Source organism: Tamandua tetradactyla, chromosome 7 (assembly GCF_023851605.1).
Source record: "Tamandua tetradactyla isolate mTamTet1 chromosome 7, mTamTet1.pri, whole genome shotgun sequence".
Classification (NCBI taxonomy): domain Eukaryota; kingdom Metazoa; phylum Chordata; class Mammalia; order Pilosa; family Myrmecophagidae; genus Tamandua; species Tamandua tetradactyla.
In genome coordinates this window covers 117,254,878-117,272,944 of record NC_135333.1, presented here as the reverse complement: position 1 = coordinate 117,272,944, position 18,067 = coordinate 117,254,878, and the positions used below count along the sequence as shown (strand labels likewise).

Here is an 18,067-nt window from a genome sequence, read left to right as displayed (position 1 = left end):
GTCCTCATAGAATGTCTTGGCAAATGTAGATCTGGTATTATTTGTTCCTTAAAATCAATAGCAGCATTGACCAATAGAAAAATTTAGGTCTAAACTTGGAATGGCTTTTAAGTACAAATTTAACTTTACCTACATACGAATATTCAGGTTATCTGTTCTTCTTGTATGATTTCTGCTAATTTATGATTTTCAAGAAAAATGCCCATTGCAATTAAGTTTTGAATTTATTGGAATGAAGCTATTCTAAACCCTCCCTTATTAGTATTTAAATGCCTATAAAATTATATAACCTGCACTGATGCCCCGTCTCTATTACTTAAAGTTCACAATTTGTCTTTCCTTTTTTTCTTTTCCTGATCAGTCTGGCTGGAAGTTTATCAGTTTGACTGATTTTGATTGAAGCAGCTTTGGTTTTATCAATATTCTCTATTCTGTTGCTGTTGTTCTTTTATTTGCTATTTCATTTATTTCGGCTGTGATCTTTTTTAGGTTCCTCTGCTTACTTTGGGGCTTAGTTTGCTCTGCTTTTTCCAGTTTCTTAAAATCAAAGCTTATGTTGTTCACTGGATGTTTATTTTTCGATGTAAGCATTTAGTCCTCTAAATGTCCCCATAAGCATTGTTTTCGTTGCATACAACTAAGTTTTCATGCCTTCTTTTAAAATTTCCTTTCTGACTTCACATTTAGTTTTAATCTGACCCCTAAGTTTTTAGAAGTGTGGCTTAAGTTTCTAAATTATTTGGGGGAATGCCTAGAAATATTTCTGTTGAGTTCTAACTTAATTTCATTGTTCTCAGAGAATATACTTTGCATGATTTGAATCCTTTTGAAATTATTTAGATTTCTTTTATGTCCCTGATATAGCCCATTTTGTTAATGTTATGAAAACATATAGAAAAAATATGTATAATCTGTTCTTTGGTGGAATACTCTCTAAATGACACCTCAGTCAATCTGGCTGATAAATTTTTCTAGTATTCCAGTTCCTTATTTATTTTGTTCCTAATTATTTTGACTTTTGAGAGAAGAATGCTGAAACCTGTTTTTATAATTGTGGATTGATTTATTCTTCTATTCAATTATTTGAACCTTTGTTTCATGTATTTTATAACTCTGTTATTAGGTGTATGAGCCTTTTAGGATGTCCTCTTGATGAACTGACTTTTCTGTCATTAGGAAATGACCTTATGTTTTGCATGGTAAAATTCTTGGCTCTGAAATTTAATTTGACTGATATTAATATAGCAACTTCAGCTTACTTTTGATTAGTGTACTTGTAATTCCGAAGACTTTCTGTGTACTATATCAGGCCATTTGTAATGAAAGCTAGTTTTATTTCTTTGTTTTCAGTATTTATGGTTTTTCTTTGTTTCCACTACCCAAAATAATACCATCAGTAAGAAGATCTATACAAGTGAGAGCTCACCCTACTTCAATGATAAGGGGAAATTGTTCAATATTTCACCATTAAGCACAGTTATAGGCGTAGCTTTCTAAAAATAGAGGCCTTTTAGTCAGTTGAGGGATTTCCTATATGCATATATTTTGCCTGCATTTAATCATTAATAGGTGGTAGAACTGTGACAAATACTTTCTTTACATCTATTGTGATACCCATATACTAAATGATATTGACTGATTGGCTTTTAAATGGTAAATCAAAATGGGATTTCATAGATAATACCATCTTGTCATAATGTATTAAATTTTTTCTATATTTTTGAAATTGACATACTATAGTTTAGAATTTTTATTCTATATTCATGACAGATATTAGTCTATAGTTTATGTTTTTGTAAATTTGTCAATTTTTTTGTGCCAGAATTATGCTGGCTTTGTAAAGAACTGTATTGTATATGACTATCATTAATTTTTATTAAAAAATGAATTCTATATTGGGCTTTTCATACTTCATATTTCTTCTTATTTCAGCTTTAAGATTTTTTACAAAACTTCTGTTTATTTAAGTTCTGAAATTAAATTTATAAAACATATTTAATAAAAGTTTTACAAGATAGGGTGGGCAGTGGTGGTGCAGTGGCAGAGTTCTCACCTGCCATGCCAGAGGCCAGGGGTTCAATTCCCGGTTCCTACTCATGCTGTGAAAAAAAAAAAGTCTTCTAAGATAGCCTATGATGTTTCATTTTTTAAATTTCTAGTTGTATCCGCTGTTTCATTTTTGAAATTAATAGATTTGTTTTTTACTAATTTGGTCTTGCTAGAAGTTTATAAATTTCATTAATATCTTCAAAGGAAAAAATGTTTAACTTTATCAATTAGTCTTTTTTTTATCTATTTTCTATTTCATTGACTTCTGTTCTTATTTTCCTTATAACTTTCCTTCCTCTAACTTTGGGTTTAATTTGCTTTATTTTTCCTAGCTACTCAGGAAGCAACCATAGATTATTGTTTCTAAAACTTTATTACATTATTATATATGAATTTAAATTTACAATTTTACCTCAAGTTGTGATTAGAGGTTGGAAGAACTAACTGAAGTAACTTTGAAACATGGTATTTTGTATTAGGTACTCTAAGGCCGAAAATATAAATATCAATTTAAAACTCGTATTCTAGTTAGTCGACTTATTTTCCACAGTAGGTTGGGCTATAATGTTGAAACCTTTTGATATATAATCTAAGATTAAGCAAATCAGTAAATATATTGTGGACCATGAAAACTAGGTACCTCAATTTCAGAGTCAAGGGTTACACATAAAAAAAGGGAAATAGCTAGAATGAACACTTGGTTCAGTGAATTTAGAGGCTCTGTAGGTACTCATTGCTTTTGGATAAATATGAAAATAGATATGTAAGCATATGTGTGTGTTTAGATACATGTATTTCTTTGTTCTATTCCCTAAAAGAGCTTAGAAACATTGACACCCTAGTGTCAATGAGCACACTAAAGACCAGATCTTTGATACCAAATACTATCTTTCAATAAAAAGAACCAGAATACTTTAGGGAAAATAACTGATTCCAATTCTGAAGAAGGATAAGTTCAAAGTAAGTCTTGAATACCTTATGCAGCTGGAAACTAAGGAAGTGATTAAAATTCATATAGACATGTCAAAAGGTTACAAAAGATCAAATTGAAGGGGCTTCAACTGACCAAATCTGGAAAATTTGATGAAAAAAAGATAGCAATGGATACAGATAGACAGACAGACAGATAGATAGATGATGGTTGGTTGGATGGATGGATAGATAGATTAGATAGATAAATAGATAGATAGATAGATAGATAGATAGATAGATAGATAGATAGATAGATGATAGAAAGAAAGAAAGAAAGAGATGGGAAGGAAAGAGAAGCTCTTCATTTCACAAGAATTCTAATAAATATTAGAAGAAATGGTGGAATTAGAAAATTACCATTTGGCAAACACCATTGTGACATTATTTAAGACATGAGTTATCAAGAGATTGTAGAATAAATTGAGGAAAGTATGATGTAAAATGGGATATTTATTAATTGCAAGAAATATAACACATGTATTCATTACAATAGAAAGACAATAACTTTACAATGGAAGAACCTGGATGACATCACCCCAACCAAGTCATCAAAGTTATCTTCACCAGTAATGGGACAAGCAGATACAGTGCAAAGAGAAGGACTCTGTATCAATTCTGTGGCATTTATGCAAAACATTTAAACACAGAATCATGAAGAAATATCAGACAAACCCCAAAATGGGATGTTCTCCCCTTCTACAAAATAGAGCTTGAACTCTTCAAAAGTGACCAGATCGTGAAAGACACAAAAATACTAAAGATCCGTTGCAGATTAAAGAAGGTTAAAGCAACTGACAAGTGATCTGGATCAGATCCTGGCCAGAAAAGAGGAGATTTGTGGAACAGGTGGTAAAATTGGATTAAGACCTGTGGATTTGACAATAGAATTGCATCTCAGCTTCTTGTCCTTAAAACATATTGTGGTACACATGAAAGCATCCTTGGTACATCTATAATATACTGTAAAATATTTCAAGAAATAAAAGAGAGAGATGTAAGAGTAGGATAAAATGTGAACATTTAGGAAATCTGGATGACGTTTATTTGAAATTATTTATAATATTGCATTTAACCTTCCAATTTAAATTATATAATAATTTAGACTTGGAAACATAACACAAATTATTGAAATTCAATAATATATACTAAAATATATTTCAAAATTGTGTTTTTGAAATGTTTACAGTTAAAAAAATCCTTAATGAGTAATGATTTAAATATCTCCCACTGAGGTATTTTGCAGGATAAGAATTAAACTTCATTAGAGCTGATTAAGGGAATAAATCATTGTGAACATAAAAGATGCAACATGGTAAATTCGAAAAGAGGTACTTAATATAGAAAATTATAAAATCTGAATTTAACCATCACTGTGATCATGTGGTTTTTATGGGAAAATACATAAGAGAAGTAGAATGCCCTAAATATCAGTATGCTAGAAACATAAGCCCATAAATTTACAGAAAATGTAAAAGCTCAATCTGTAAAGTATTTAAGAAAAAAGAAACACCAATTAGCATGCAAACTGAGCTTTCTTCATATACTTCTTGCCTCTACTATCTCTGTGCCCTTGTCAAACACAAGTCATGTTCCTTTTATAGCTTAAACTTAACCCCCTTTTGCAAACTCGTCCATGAACACTTCTAGCCCATCTACTAACTCCTTTGCCATTTATAATCCATACCTTATTATTGTCAAATTTGATTATCTTATATTTTTGAACTTTCTCGTTTAAAGATATTTAAAGTGAGTCTTGAATAGTTTGTGTCTTGGCTAAGGTCACCATGATAGTTAAGGAAAGAATCAGAAGTAGGTTTTTAGATAATCATAATAGTTTTCTACCACATTTGGTTTGGTTTTGTTCATACGTGGCTTTGTTTCACAACAAAAGTTTGAATTAGTTTAGCAAATCATTGTATTTTTCTTTATTAGCCATTTCTCCACAAATTTGCCCATGTTTGTACATGAAGAAAACAAGTCTACCAAATCTGACAATGAAAATATCATTCTAAACTTTAAGGCCACATTCACAGGCCCTTTTTAATGTTGTTTCTGCACCCTCTCTAAACTTCTCAAAAATTCACATACAGAAGTTTATTCATGTCTAATTCATGAATAAGTGGAGGTACTGTCTCTACACATTCATATGACATACAAATAAGTGCATATAAACAACACACATTTTTTGCCTCTAGATTCTGGGTGTATCTCGTAATGGGTATGGTATGAACAGTTTTGACTGAACTCACGAATGAATTTAGTTAAATAGCATTTGGTTCCTGATTTGTTTGACTTTCGTATCTATCAGAATTTTTCACTGCACAAAATTAAAACTGACTCTTGCTGATTTATACAGGAAAAAGTATTGAAAGATGTGATGGTTAAGTTCATGTATTGACTTGGCCAGGCTATGATGTCCAGTTATTTAGTCAGGCAAGCACTAGATTGATTGTTACTGTGAGGACATGTCATGGACTCAAATCATCAGTAAATTGATAAAGTCTATAGTTAATTATATCTACAATCAATTGAGGAGAGCCTTCAACAATGAGAGAAGTCTTACATAATCAGTTGAAGTCTTTAAAAGAAGTGATAATTTCAGCTGTCAGAAGAGAGAGTTTTTATCTCTACTTCAGCCACCAATTTCTCCTGAGTAATTCATTGAAAATTTTTGTTGTAATTCTCAGCTTGTGGCCTGCCCTATAGAATCTGGACTTGCCCATCCCCACAGTCTCATGAAAAAATTAATAAAAATCTCACAATATTTACATTATATAGTGATATTTTATATCTTTAGTTTCTCTAGAGAAACCTAACAAATAAAAAAGATATTGTAGAGTGAAGAGATAGCAAATAGGAAGGGATATGAGAGAAGAGTACTCTCATATTTCACAAGAGTGAAAATATAAGACCATACACTCAAAATCAATTGACAAAAACACTGCTGTGGCCGCGGCTCAATCCTGATGCCACAGCTTATGAAGAACCACCAGCTCTGGACATGGGTCAGCACTGCTGTCCCTGCCATTTCTAGCTCCTGGACACTAGGAAACACTGGCTGCCTGGGAATGTCCACTACCCCCATTTCTTTACATTTTATCTTGAACTAAAATCTGATTAGTTGATTTTAGGTTATGTGCCCACAAACTAGCCATAAGGGAGTCTGGTAAAATAAATCTCCACCTTTCATATCTTTTCCATTGGGAACAGTCTCTGCCTTCCACTAAAACTCATAAAATAAGGAGTCCAGAAGTTAAGCACTCTCATGTAAGTATGGGAGTTTATGAATATGTTGTATGAATATGCTGAAATGTAAGAGCATAAGATGAACTCATGTGACTTCACCACAACATGTGGTGAAGTCATGTGGTAAAATGATGATTCATGGAGGATAAACAATTAATTAGTATCATATTGTTACAGTGTGGAATTATGAATTCAAATTCATGATTATCTGATATTAAGCCTGTAGATTTAATTTCAGTGAAATCTTATCATAATTCGCTTTAGGTAACTTTATCCTCTCCAATCCCTGAAATCTATAGTACTATCTATTTTGATTAGCACATTGAAAAAGCAGAAGAACTGAGACACAGAGAGCCAGAGACTGGCCTTGTAGTGCAAACAGCCTAGCTCATGCATTTCTGGACAGAGGCCCGGAGATGTCAGGAGTGCATAGACAGGGAGATGGGGCTAGGAAGTAAGCCAAGCTGCATTTCTTGAAGGTGTGACCCTCATGCACGCCAGCCTGCCCTGCAACCTGCGACTACCCCCACACCCCACACACCTGTACCCCACCATGCTCCAAGCACCCCTGCCCTGACCCCCACCCCACACATCCCCACTCCACACTCCACCTCCTTCATATCTGCAAGTGTGTCCCAGACTGACCTATCACTCCTGGTAAGCACACAGTGTTGCCCCGCTCCTTCCAAGACCCTCAACCCCTACTTCCCCTTCCCTGCCCCCTGAAGGCAATAACCAGAGCATCCAGGCTGCAGGCGCTCACCTTCACACCCAGGCCACACGGGCACCCAGCCCTTATAGTAGCTCAACCATACCCGGCTCCCCTCTGAGCTCTGCATAGGCACACTCATCTATGCCCCTTCAGTTCTGGGCAAGCACTGATCTGTGCATCTGAGCCACACCCACCCCCAACCCACACAGGCACAATCTCACCCTGCTGCCCCTGAGCTTTACGCATGAGTACATCAGGGTCCCACCCCCAGACCTGCACACACCAGGGCCCTGCCTCCCAGACCCACCCACACTAGAGCCCTGCTCCCCAGATCCCCACAGCTGCACAAACACATCCTCCTGCCAGGCACACATGCATCTGTGTACAGACCTCTTGATCCCTGCACCTCAACTCCCCTGCCTCACACACGTGCATACCCTTATCACACCCCACAGCAGAAGTGCCTTTCTCCCACACCTGGCAGGGGCTGTCAAACACATCTGTGCCACATAGTCTCTGCCCTGCACAGGGGGGCACCCCTACCTCACCCCTGCAGCTGTGGACCCATACCAGGGCCCCACTCACCCATCATCACCCACCCCTGACACACATCTCACAACCTCTGTGACCTGTGCTCCACCCCTACACAAAGGTGCATCTACATCCTAGCCCACCTGGATCTCTCCCCCTGTATAAGGACAGTCCTGCACCCCAACCTCCTGGTGCCCTGACTCCTGTGCCTGAACCCTACACCCTGACACTCACAACCCACATGTTTCATGCATGCTCCCACATCCAGCCCACATACCAGTCCCAGCACATCTGCTCAGCCCCCTATCTGTCTCCTACTGCACCCTACCTCAGTGTCCCACAAGCCACACCCTGTCTCTGTGCTCCAAGATCTGCCTGAGCTGCACCTCATGCCTACAGCCCCTGTACTGCATGTCCACAACCCCGTGACAACACATCATGCTCACAGGCACCAGCATAAAGGCCCCGACCTGTGCATATACTTGCACCACAACTCATCACTGAACTGTTGTGACCCTCCCCATACCCCACATCCTACTACACACCCATCCGGGAAATACAAAGCTATAGATCGTGAAAGTATATCAACATCCAAAGTAACCCTACCAAGATATTAACATGTCATGAAGACAACAGAAGATCACAAACCATATGAAGGTTTAGACAGATACAGCCCAGTCTAATGACTAAATTAAAACACTAGAAGGACACAGAATTTGGAACAACTAATCAAGGATGTCCATATACCTTTACTAAATAAAATCATTGGGATGACTAATGACATAAAAGAGATCAAGAAGGCACTATAAGAGCATAAAGAGGAATTTGAAAGAATGAATAGAAAAATAGTAGATATCACAGAGATTAAAGATGCTGTAGACCAAATAAAAAATATACTAGAGACACACAACACATTTGAAGAGACAGAAAAAAGAATAAGTGAACTAGAGGACAGGATAAGTGATTTTGAACACACAGAAGAGCAAATGGCAGAAAAGATAGAAAATTTTGAATTGAATCTCAGGGAAATGATGGACAAAAGAAAGCACACAGGGGCCACGGTGGTTCAGCAGGTAAGAGTGCTTGCCTGCTGTTCTAGTTTGCTAGCTGCTGGAATGCAATATACCAGAAACGAAATGGCTTTTAAAAAGGGGAATTTAATGAGTTGCTAGTTTACAGTTCTAAGGCCGAGAAAATGTCCCAATTACAACAAGTCTATAGAAATGTCCAGTCACAGGCATCCAGGGAAAAGATACCTTGGTTCAAGAAGGCCAATGAAGTTCAGGGTTTCTCTCTCAAGTGAGAAGGCACATGGTGAACAGAGTCAGGGCTTCTCTCTCAGCTGGAAGGGCAAATGGCGACAATGGCATCATCTGCTAGCTTTCTCTCCTGGCTTCCTATTTCATGAAGCTCCCCGGGAGGCATCTTTCTTCTTCATCTCCAAAGATCGCTGGCTGATGGACTCTCTGCTTCATAGTGTCACTCTCTCTGAATCTCTCTGAATCTATTTCTCCAAAATGTTTCCTCTTTTATAGGACTCCAGTAAACCGATCAATACCCACCCAAATGGGTGGAGACATGTTGTCCCTTAATCCAGTTTAACAACCACTCTTGACTAAACCACATCAACCAGGGAGATGATCTCATTACAGTTTCAAATATACAGTATTGAATAGGGATGATTCTACCTTTATGAAATGGGACTTGTATTAAAACATGGCTTTTCTTAGGGGGCATACTTCTTTTCAAACCAGCACACCTGCCATGCCCGAGGACCCGGGTTTGATTCCCGGTGCCTGCCCATGTTAAAAAAAAAAAAAAGAAGCAAAGCACACAAATATAAGAATAATCAGTGTCCCAGAAGGAGAAGAAAAGAATGAAGAGTAAGAAGATTAGTAGAGGATATAATGGGGGAAACTTCCTAACCGTTATAAAAGACAGAAATATGCAAATCAAAGAATAATGAACTCCAAATAAAAAAAATCCAAATAGGCTTATTCCAAAACACATTCTAATCAGTCTGTGAAATGTTGAAGAGAAACATAAAATCTTGAGAGCAGCAAGAGGAAATAATCTACTACATACAAGGGAAACCACAGAAGACTGAGTTTAAACTACTCCACTGGCACTAAGGATGTGAGAAGGCAGTGATATGATGCATTTAAGATTGAAAGAGAAAGACTTCCAGCCAAGAATTCTGTACCCAGCCAAATTGTCCTTTGAAATTGAGGGAGAGAATAAATTTTCACAGACAAACAAAGGCTGGGGGAATATGTCAGCAAGAGACCCACTCTACAAGAAATACTAAAGGGAGTTCTGAAAGCTGGGAAAAAAAACAAAACAAAAGACAGGAGAGGGAGGTCTGGAGGAAGGCATAGATCTGAAGAGTAACAGTAGGATAACCTAAAGGATAAAAAGAGAAAGATGGAAAAGAACATATAGATCTGACAAATAAAATCCAAAGGATATATGGTAGATTCAAGAAAAGCCTTACAGTAATAACTTTGAAAGTTAACAGACTAAACTACCAATTAAAAGATACAGATTGGCAGAATACATTAAGAAATATAAACCAGTTATATACAAGAAATTCATTTTAGACACAAGAATACAAGTAGATTGAAAGTGAAATGATGGAAAAGATTTCCATGGAAGCTGTAACCAAAGAAAGCAGGAATAGCTATTCTAATATCAGACAAAATAGACTTTAAATGTAAAGACATCATAAGAGACAAAGAAGGATACTATATACTAGTAAAAAGGACAATTTACCAAGAAGAAATAACAATCATAAATGTTTATGCTCCCAATCAAGGAGCTCCAAAGTACATGAGACAGATGTCAACAAAACTGAAGGGAGTGACAGACATTTCGACAACAACAATAGGAGACTTCAGTGCATCATTCTCCTCTATTAATATTTTTGTTGATCTCCAGTGTCTTGGAGTAGCTAGAAGAAAAAACAAAAAATCGTAAAACTGTAACTCATACCAAACTTTAAAATCTGTTCTATAACTACTTGTTAAAAAATGCACTAGGAAATTTATTGCTTTTTTGTATACATGTTACATTTCACAATAAAATAGCATTAAAATATATATAAATACAAAATAATATTATACATAAGAAGATATTCACTAATTTGATTTGAGTGCTATTGAAATTAACTGAAAGACAGAATTCCAAAACTACATTTAAATATCAATATAGCTAATCCCTTTATCATCTTACCTCACTTCTCATATATGTAAGAAAACTGTGTAATATACAAGCTAACTAAACTTCAGACCAATTCTTAACTTAGTGGTGGTAGGTTTGATCAATGAGCTCATTCTCTGAAACTCATTCTAAAGGATGTTTAAAGAAAAGTCTTCTAGAATTGCTTGTAAATAACAGTCTGGGGGCATAGGTTTGGAAATGGCTGATAGAATTTTATCCAAAAGGAAAGACACCTTGCAAAATGCTTTTGCCTACAACCAAAACTTGAGTCAGATTATCATAAGAAATGATGAAAATATTTTCCCCAAGGAAACCCTGGAATTATAGTTGCTGATGAAAATGTTGTATAGCCTTAGTTTGGGGGAGTAAATCACCAAATCAACCCTTTCCATAATCTCTTTGGATATAATAATGCCATAATCAATTAGTTCTTGGAACTTTAAAATAAAATTCTAGCATGTAAAACAAGGCCAACAAGTTGTTTAAAAAGGGAGTCTTCATAAAGACTTCATAGCCTGTAACTTAAATAAATCATAATAAAATGATTTTCACTATAGTAATAATTTTATCAGCTTCCTATAGGAAGCCTGAAGTAGAAATCATGCAGAATATCCACTAGGTGCGTGACTTTTTAATGTCTTTACTTGCACCTTACAGAAAGATATTAATTTTATATTCCAATGAGCACAAAACATATGTATAAATAAAATATACCCTTTAATTTGTGATACAGTCTATATTTTCTATGTTATTCTGAGAGTAATATAGAACACTCAGAAAACATTTACCATGAGTCAGGAACTCTGATAGTCTTTCCATATATTAACTTCCATATTATTCTATTCCACTCTATTCCATTCTTTTCCATTCCATTGTACTCATATTTTACTCTGCTCGTTCATTAAACAGATACACATTACTAAATTCGTTTTACAACCTCTCAGTCAAGTCACAAGGTACAAATAGCTAGTAGAAAAATCACTGTAATAAAACCTTACCACATGGCCACTAAACTTACTAGCATTCATTTAAAAATACAAGAATAAGGCTTAAAAAAAAACACCATTGAAGGAGAGAGAGAGATAAAGAAAACCAAATATTCCCCAACCAGAATTCCTGTTACACTCAATGGATACACCACTTAGGAGATACACCTAAATTGAAATGGCCACTGCAAGTTGCAAATTTGGAAAGCTTTTACATTTTCCTAAAAACAAACAAAGAATGATGGAAAGCAGGCATTGCTTACAGAACAAACTATAGAATTAAAAGATGTTGCCTAATGGGAATTTTTCTATTGGCCAAATTCCCATGTAAGGTATAAATTCACTATGATGAAAATATGAATAGAAATTTTTAGACATAAACATATTGTATTTCAGTTTCAGAAGGGTCTGACTTCAAATCATGGCCACCTCTTCAAAACCCGACGACCTGTCAAATTATTTAAATGATATAATCCTGTATTTTCTCTTTCGTAAAATAGTGATATAATAGAATCTAGCTCTTGGATTGTGGTAACAACAGTACCTCAATAAATCATGTTGGCTATTATTATAATTACTCTTTGCCTTTGCTGTCGTGTTAAGCACACTTTTGTTATTTAATTTCTGAGAACAGAAAAAAATACAATCAGTTGATCCATGAGCACCAGCATCATTTCAACAAAAATTAATACTAAGATAATTTATTTAGTAACTTCATTTGAGTTTGCAGTCCATATAAAGAATTTACCACATGAATTCTTGGCAATTCCATGTCTCCACCTTTAGATGCATTTTTTTTAATCACTTAAAACACACTACATGATTCATCTTTGTAATGTTTATTAGCTGTAGAATACAATATATAGTGGTTTGTGGTGAATATTTTTATTTAGCCTTAATAAGGTTAAGCTTCTTCAGCCTGCTCGGTGCCCCAGAAGGCTGGTCTTTTTGTACTATATCATCAGGCATTTTTGCCTTCTGTCTCAAACTTGGCTTGGCCATGCATGATAGTTTGAAAGGATCAGAGCAGAAGGCTGCGGTAGCTACCTTCCTCTATGAAAGGACAGGGCTCATATTGGCTGGCCTTTGTTTACAACTATGGAGTTCCCCAATACTCATTCTCCTTACCCTTTAAGGCAAAGAGGATGGAATTTCTGTTTGAGAGCTGTGTGGCAACTCTCTAAACCTGCCCACAGTTTGTACAATAGTCCCTCATAAAATTTCTCCTAATTATCACAGTTTGAGACTACCGTCTGTATTCTTGTTAAGACCCTGACTGAAACACTGAGATCCACCCAGCACAGTAGGTGACACTGACAAAACTAGAACAACTTCTCCTTCATTCCAAGTTTTTCTTAGTGTGTTTAACTGACTCTCCTATGTTCACAAACACTCCACACAAGGCTCAAAACACCACTCTCTTCTGTAAGACTTTTCTACTGATTGCCCTCTTCACTGCCCCTTTCACTTCATTGTTCCTCAGGCTGTAGATAAAGGGATTCAGCATAGGGGTGATGACAGTGTAGGACAATGAAACTAGCTTCTTGCTCTCAGATGACTGGTTGGATTTGGGCCGTAGGTAGGTCAGGCTGGCAGTTCCATAGAAAAGGGACACCACGATGAGGTGAGATGAACAAGTAGAAAATGCTTTCTGTCGCCCAGTGGCCGAAGGCATCCTCAGGATGGTGGTGATAATGCGAGTGTAGGAGACTAAAATAAGGGAAAAGGGAAACACGATAAACAGTAGTGTGGAGGCAAGTGCTTGCATTTCATACATGGTTGTGTCTTGAGTGACTAGTTTCAACACTGGGGGACCATCACAAAAGAAGTGATCTAAGGCGTTCGGTCCACAGAAAGGAAGGGCCATCATCCATGCTGTCTGCAGCATAGAGACAGGGACACCAGACATCCAGGAGCCTATGGCCATCCATAAGCACAGGGTCCTGTTCATTATGATTGAATAACGGAGAGGGTTACAGATGGCCACGAAGCGATCATAAGCCATCAGAGAGAGGAGGAAACATTCAGAACTGCCAAAAAAGAAGAAGAAGTACATCTGGGTGCCACAACCCACAAAAGAGATGGTTTTCCTTGGGGACATGAGATCTACGAGCATCTTTGGCACCATGACCAAGGTGAAACAGACTTCAAGAAGTGATAGATTGCGGAGAAAGAAGTACATGGGTGTTTGAAGAGCAGGATCCACACTGGTAACTACGATAATAAGAATATTGCCCAGCAAAGTGACTGCATAGATGGCCAGGATCAAAACAAAGAGGGTGACTTGCGTTTCAGGGTTGTTTGAGAAACCAGAGAAACGAATTCAGTGACTCTGGTCTGATTTTCGCAAGTCATGTCTTAGACCGGGTTCTCTCTAAGAATCGAAGTTAATATGTGTGTCAAAGAGTATTCTTTACATATAGATGTCATTTCAAAAATAACCATAAAATCCACAAAACACAGATCTGTTTTCAGTTATCTTTTCATCATTCTGTTCTGTGAAGCAACAGAGTATTTAGAATAAGGAAAGTCAAGAAAAGGAATAGTTTGCATGAATACCACTAATTGCTATCACCTAAGGGCAGATTTTTCTCTTATCAGTGGTCAGAGTGTGCAGTTCCTATTTTTCATCAACAGCATGCTTTCTTGAAGAATTAATAGAAAGGGTTCAGACTGAAAACAAAATAATTAAAGCAAAATTTAGTATTTTCTTAGTGAGTTCAGGATACAATAAAAATGAATAATGGACTTTTCTAATCTTTGATTATTTAAATCAGGTTTTACCAATGAAGTACATTTATACTGGTCTATCCACTACATACATACATACATATACACAGTATACACATATATATAATAGATATATATGAAAAGGTGTAGCAAAACATAATATATGGTTATGATTTGGGTGCTTTTCTGTAGTCTCCATGGAACTGCTGATTTGTGTGATTGTCTCTTGACACATGACTAGATTTCATTGGGCCCTGTTTCTTTTTATGCACATGGGCATAGTCATATCATCTGAATTAAGGTTTAAAAAATATCTTCTGAACAAATATGGCTTGCAATAAAAAGTTGTCATCCCCGCACTCATCTCACTCCTGTATATCAGATGTGATTCTGTTTCCTACTGTCCATCTTCAAAACTACACAGTCAGCAGTGAGCGGTGGTAACATTCATTTCTATTTCTTCTGAAGTCTAATCATAAAAGTGATAATTTCATTATTATATATGAATCCAAACACCATCTTATTTAGCGTAAAATGTTTTGACCAACAGTAGAATACACTAAATTTTGTTTTGCTCCAGGTCATAATTACCATGCCAAGCATTCTCAGTCACACAACTGCATGTTGCAGAAACAACTATTCATACTGCTACATTGGAGCCGGGCATATATAAACAGCATTTTATTTTTTTCAAACATTGTAGATAGGTAAATATTGGATCAATTATTTTACAATGAGTTTTTCAAATTAGTTTACCAAAAGAGTATACAATTTTTTTACAGTCAAGATAATATATAAAATGTATATTCTCCTCTGAAAGTCAGGAGCCAAAAATCCACAGCCTCTAGATCCATGCCAAAATAAGTGGCCCATTTGTAGGATTCTATGTTTTGTACTCTACTGTAAAGATATATATTCTGGTAACATCTCACCTATCTATTTTGCTAACTATAAGTTCTCAAACAAATACTTTCAACAGCATAAGGAAAGGAAACTTGATGATACCAGGCTGTAATGCACCTAGAAGTCCTAGAATCTTAGGTAAACAGATATAAGAGGGAATATGACAACCACTATCACAAACCTACATAATACCCCCCCCTCATTATCCATAGTGGTAGCAACAGCATTATTATTCCAGGTATATTTAGCAGGACTTATAAAAAAAAGCTTCATATGCATTATCATGCTTGCCGGCATTCTGCAACAATTCTAAGCTTGTGACTCTAAAATATCCCATCATCTGTCTTTTCTAAAAGAGAAAAAAAGTGTTGGAGGTTATTTTATTGTAGACTAACAATTATTCAGTATCCCTAAAATGCTTCATCCACAACTGCGCATCAAAATTCTGTTGCTGACAGTGGCAGAAAGTAATGCCAGCCTGACTGGCTAGTTCTTGGGTGATCAGAGAATGGTGTACCACACCTGGTCACCAATGCAATGTGAAATAGGAATAAGTCTATCCAAGAATATTGCCTTGTTTTAATGATTAGTATTGCAGGTTTGGAGAACCAGATGTTTAGAATGTACCTCCAAATATCTCCCTCATTCTTTCTATATCCTAAAGAAAACTACTGGCTATGTTATAGATAATCTCTAAATAAGGAGATTTATCAGCTGTGTTGTCACTGTCACCACAATAGAGGTACACTGATGTCTTAAAAAAAAAGTTGCAAACTGTGACTGAGTGCCATGATTACTGCATAAATCTAGAGAATGTGCTATTTTACTTGTTGAATAAAATTTTGATAATTTAATGACATTAAGTCACTAATTTAGTTAGCTATTTCCTAATGAGGCCAAAGAGTTTCATTATTTCCCATTAAGCAGGCCAACTTCCATCTTTTCTCAGGCAACAGACTTTACCTCTCATTTTAGCCAGTTCTCTCACAAAGAAATGTTATCTCTAAGAATACTTATGGCTCCAATGTAAATACATCACCAGCATTTAGAAAACAATCTTAGAGCTGAGATCATCATTAAAATTGTCAAAATGGAGAAGTACTTCTAACAACCTCAAATATAAGTGATTTAAAAATTGGAGAGCAAATAACTCCGGTATCAGAATTGAAAATGTTTTCTTTGTCTTGCTGTAATACACAATATTTCTTAAATTTACAAATATCATTTTCTTAATATACTTTTCTTTAGCATTTTTGGATTTCAGACAGAGAGGCCTTTTTGTTTCTTTCTTTTATTTTAATAAATCATAATGATATTCAGTTTTCATAATTAAACGTTCCATTATTTATTTCTATTTTTCTAAATGTTTCTGTTGTATGCAGATAGCATCGCAATTTAAGCAGAAATGGATAAAATGAGGTGTTTAAAAATTGAGGAAAAAACACATTATAAATAAATACTTTACCAAATTAAACCCCATACCATATATCTTCTTTAATTAGAAGTGTAAGGGTTAAAAAGAGAGACATGCATAATTCTTAACTGGTCTTAAAATCTATCAGTTATTGCAAATGTTCATAACAAAGTAAATATCATTGGCAGATTTCCCTTTTTTGCATTGGCTCTAACTGGTTGTTACATTTTAGTAATAGTATTTAAAATGTGACTGACCTTGGGGAAATGATCCCTAGGACATTAGAAGGTAGGGTGGTAATTAAATAACTATTTATATCTCACTGGGATAACAAAGAACTTTCATGGAATTGTCTATATTTTCTGTAAGTCATAATGACTGCAATTCAATATCTATTTCTCAATGATAGATATATGGGAGGCAAGATTCTTAGATTCATTGCTTAAGTCCCCTGGGATTATGAATATTAATTAATATATCAAGAATGTGTTAGAAACATGGATTTTAATTTGCCCTGTAAGATTTTTGTATTTACTGTGGAGTAGATTTTGGCCCAATTATTGCAAGAGAAATATAAACCATGTACTTTGAACCTTGCATAGCTTTTAAATTTCATTTTTAAAAATCAGTACTAGGAGGATACACGGGTAGTTCAGTGGTTAGAATGCCCACTTTCCACGTGGGAGACCTGGGTTCAATTCCTGAACCATGCACTCCCCACCCCCCCCCCAAAAAATCAATACTAGGAGAAAACCAGAATTTTCCTAATAATAACCATTTTTGAATGTTCAAATTGATAATTGTCATGTATCATATTCATTATACATGAATTATTACATTATAATAATGTATAATAATATACATTATCCTAAAAGTAGTCTGGCTATTGGTTCAATTTACTATGAGAACATTGTAAACAATTCCAGTAAAATATATTGTTTCATTCAATGATATCTATTAGTGTATAATGTAGTTAATGTCATAAAGAAGTAGGTAATTTTTTTAACCCTTACAATTTTTAAGATTATACAAATAAAATTATGAACTAATAAAACTGCAGAAATCACTCTTTTATTGCAGTTGTTATGCAGTAACAACTCATATAAATAAAAATAAATTTAAAGCAGTTATAAAGAAGCACAGAGGCAGTGATTTCAAAGAATTGTAATAAACTCTTATGACTCAAGAAGCCCTGAAAATCTCTGAGGAGTTTAAGGTTAAATTTTGCTTCAGTAGAAGCATGGAGGGAGGTTCAACACTGCCTAAATTCTACTTCTTTTTAGGGGAAAAAAAAAAGTTTCCTAC

The 18,067-nt window shown here is 35.5% G+C and overlaps 1 protein-coding gene across 1 annotated transcript; it reads right to left on the bottom strand.

Moving 5' to 3' along the window:
* Window positions 1–13,120: 13,120 nt before the first annotated feature.
* On the bottom strand, window positions 13,121–14,070 carry LOC143690010 (olfactory receptor 10A7-like). The gene is given in 2 exon segments (XM_077168026.1): window positions 13,121–14,031; window positions 14,034–14,070. Coding segments are annotated over 2 exon segments (948 nt in total).
* Window positions 14,071–18,067: the final 3,997 nt, after the last annotated feature.